At 44.3% G+C, this 3,000-nt stretch overlaps 1 protein-coding gene across 1 annotated transcript in view; it reads right to left on the bottom strand.

Annotated features, from left to right (window-relative positions):
• Positions 1 to 2,843, bottom strand: part of LOC106812830 (centrosomal protein of 41 kDa-like) — a 4,051-nt gene extending 1,208 nt beyond the window's left edge. The window contains exons 1-5 of the mRNA XM_014816812.1: positions 2,822 to 2,843; positions 2,078 to 2,300; positions 1,493 to 1,671; positions 718 to 779; positions 118 to 232 (exon numbers count right to left, since the gene is read on the bottom strand). Of these exons, the coding sequence (XP_014672298.1) occupies positions 118 to 232; positions 718 to 779; positions 1,493 to 1,671; positions 2,078 to 2,300; positions 2,822 to 2,843 (601 nt within the window). The remainder of the gene's footprint in view (positions 1 to 117; positions 233 to 717; positions 780 to 1,492; positions 1,672 to 2,077; positions 2,301 to 2,821) is intronic.
• Positions 2,844 to 3,000: the final 157 nt, after the last annotated feature.

Here is a 3,000-nt window from a genome sequence, read left to right as displayed (position 1 = left end):
AGAGAGAGAGAGAGAGAGAGAGAGGAAGGATGAGAGAGACACCTAATCAATCTCTCACGCACATCACCCAATGATCGACATCTCAACCTGACGCCGCGCCCACGCGTGCGCACACACCTCCAGACAGTAGGAACAGGTTGCTGTAGCCTCGCTGCACGAGCGTGTGAGCTGCCTGACACGCCACGCTCTCATCCTCATCGTATACGATCACGATGCGACCCTCCTTGTTCTTCTGCGTCGGCGAGGCGTGGCTAAGGAATCTCAGTCGTGTTAATACCTACACCAGCTAAACCCCTGTAGTCCCCCCTATGCACTAACGTTCCCTACTACTTCTCTACACTTCCTATTAAGTCAGCGTCTACCTTAGGACTAGCAACCGTTCTATCGGCGATCTAAGATGAAAACTACATTTACAATTAAAGTATGATTTTTTTTGAGATGAGAGCAATTCATGGTTTGGCCGTATCCTTACACCCATATCACTATCTGCTCATAGAACTTTTTGAACTTTTTTTTACACTTTTTAAAACTTTTTTGAACTTTTAGAACTGAAAGGCACTTCGTTTATGAGCCACTCACTGCACATGAGCATCACGTACACGCCTCACACACCCCTCGTTACAACACAGCTTCATTAACTGCTGCTGCTGCTTACAGCAGGGACAGTAAAGCAGGACAGACAAGTAAGCAGACAGTAAGCAGGACAGTAGAGGATACATATGCTAGGTTGTCCTTCGACTCTCGATCTCTCGACAGCAGTGAAGACGGAAAGCTCTTCGCTGCAACACAACACAAGCAAATGCTGTTTAACGAGAATTCACGTGGAATGCAATGCGGTTCACCCGGGCATTTACGAAAATTAATAGCTTTCTGGGAGTTGACCGATTGAGAGAGGTGTCGTTGTAACAGTATGCGTGTGTGCAACATATTTGTAGGTCCCCACATCCGGATCTGTAGGTTGGTTAATCTTATATGTGCAACATCAGGAGTGAATAACAACAAGTTTATTATTAAGTACAATATTTTTATTTACTGCTGGAGACATTATATTCAGGTGCTGATATACACAAAGATCCAGAGGAGGTCACCTTCTACTTAAATGTCATTCATTTGCAGGTAACAACAGTACACTCACCTGTGTGATCAATGATTCACAGGTATTAACAGTACACTCACCTGCTCGATTGATTTCCAGGTGACAAGAGTGCAATCACCTGTGTGACTGATTAACACGTGAGAGCAACGCCTACCTGTGTCATCGATTAACAGGTAAGCGCAGACCTACATATGTCATTAATTAACAGGTAAGCGCAGACCTACATGTGTCATTAATTAACAGGTAAGTTCAGACCTACCTGTGTGCTTGATTAACAGGTAAGACAGGGCTACCTGTGTGCTTTATTAACAGGTAAGACAGACCTACATGTGTCATTAATTAACAAGTAAGACAGAGCTACCTGTGTGCTTTATTAACAGGTAAGAACAAGCTCACCTGTGATGATGTGCGACTGCTCGTATGTGTCAGCGGATCGCACGTCGAGCAGCAGGTATGGTGACGTCACGTCGGGCCTGTAATTCAGCTGAAGTCTCGCCTCCTCCCTCAAAGCTTCCTTCGTCTCGACGACACGCCCGCTGCTGTCAAGGTCAAGCTGTCCGAAGCCGTGAATGACGCTGAACAAACAAGAGAACGCGTAACGACCCGCCATCGGTTCCAGAGTATCCCGACAGGATCAATCGGGTTTTCACGGTGATGTCAACAGATTCGAGCCGCGCTCGGAAGTAATGGATTAGTCATTACAGTTATTGTGGCTGCATGTAATCATATGCTCATTTATTATATTATATATTACATACATATTACACATGATTACATTTAACAAGATATGCTACAATATGCCTATTACTAGATATGTCTTTAATGAATCGCTTTATTCATATAATATAATTTGATTGCTATAATATTGTTTTTGTTTATATTTTCACAGTTCTTTCTGGCAGTACTTCACAAATTAATTGCCAATGCCACCAATTAGGCAATTAATTAATTACTTACATATGTCATGAAAGATTTGATCACCTGTTTAGGCCTGCATACGGACGCATGTTGATTGCTGGAGGTCTCGGACTCGCCGCCTCGCCAATGCCATCTAGTGTTCCGTTTAGACTGAACGGAGATGGAATCGCCTCTTCTGGGAGATCGGTTAGATGTGTCTGGCCGTTCTTGGTCGTCTGCGTCCTGTTCAGATTCCCAACATCCCCATCGGCCTTTCCGATCTCGCCGGCGCCATTCTCCTTGGTTCCTGGGCGACAAATAACAAATGCTGCGTGATTAGGTAGATTTGTTATTTAGGTAGGTTACTCTAATTAGTGATTGGATCAGTGATTAGGTTTAACGATCGTTCAAAATCTAATACTTCACGGAGCTATTCAGTCCCAAGTTCCCGGCGGGACAAAACACGCTAGGAAATACGCACACAATTACCGCGCGGACTAATTACGCATTTATAATTAACTCCGACTCTAACAAACGCATCATGCACCTAGAAACCACACTCTAACGTACGCAGCATACCGCACCGTAACACATACTAAAGCCTATATATATGTGTGTGTGTGTATAGGTACACACATATATACATGCAGGGTGCGAAATTAACGCGAGTCCGGAGTCAAATACTCCCTGATTTACTGTCAGACTCCCTGATTTGACATATGCAGGAGTCCGTGTGACTCCCTGAAAATTCTGCTATACTAACTAGTTCGTTCCAGAGCACGGCCTCGCGGAATGTTTCAGTAAATGCCGAAAGAAAATTTGGCAGACCTGCAACCTCATGAATCTTCATATGCGTTATTGTTTTCTTTAGTTTTGAACTTCAGACTGCGCACTCCCTCATTTTGCTGCAGACTCCCTCTTTTTGAGGGGCAGGGATTCCGTTGGACTCCCTTGTTCACAAGTTAATTTCTACCCCTGTACATATGAACACAGCATGACAAGCCTGC

This window comes from Priapulus caudatus, unplaced genomic scaffold, assembly GCF_000485595.1.
Source record: "Priapulus caudatus unplaced genomic scaffold, Priapulus_caudatus-5.0.1 Scaffold691, whole genome shotgun sequence".
Taxonomy (NCBI): Eukaryota; Metazoa; Priapulida; class Priapulimorpha; order Priapulimorphida; family Priapulidae; genus Priapulus; species Priapulus caudatus.
The sequence above is the reverse complement of the archived record's forward strand: the minus strand, read 5'-3'. Positions and strand labels throughout refer to the sequence as shown.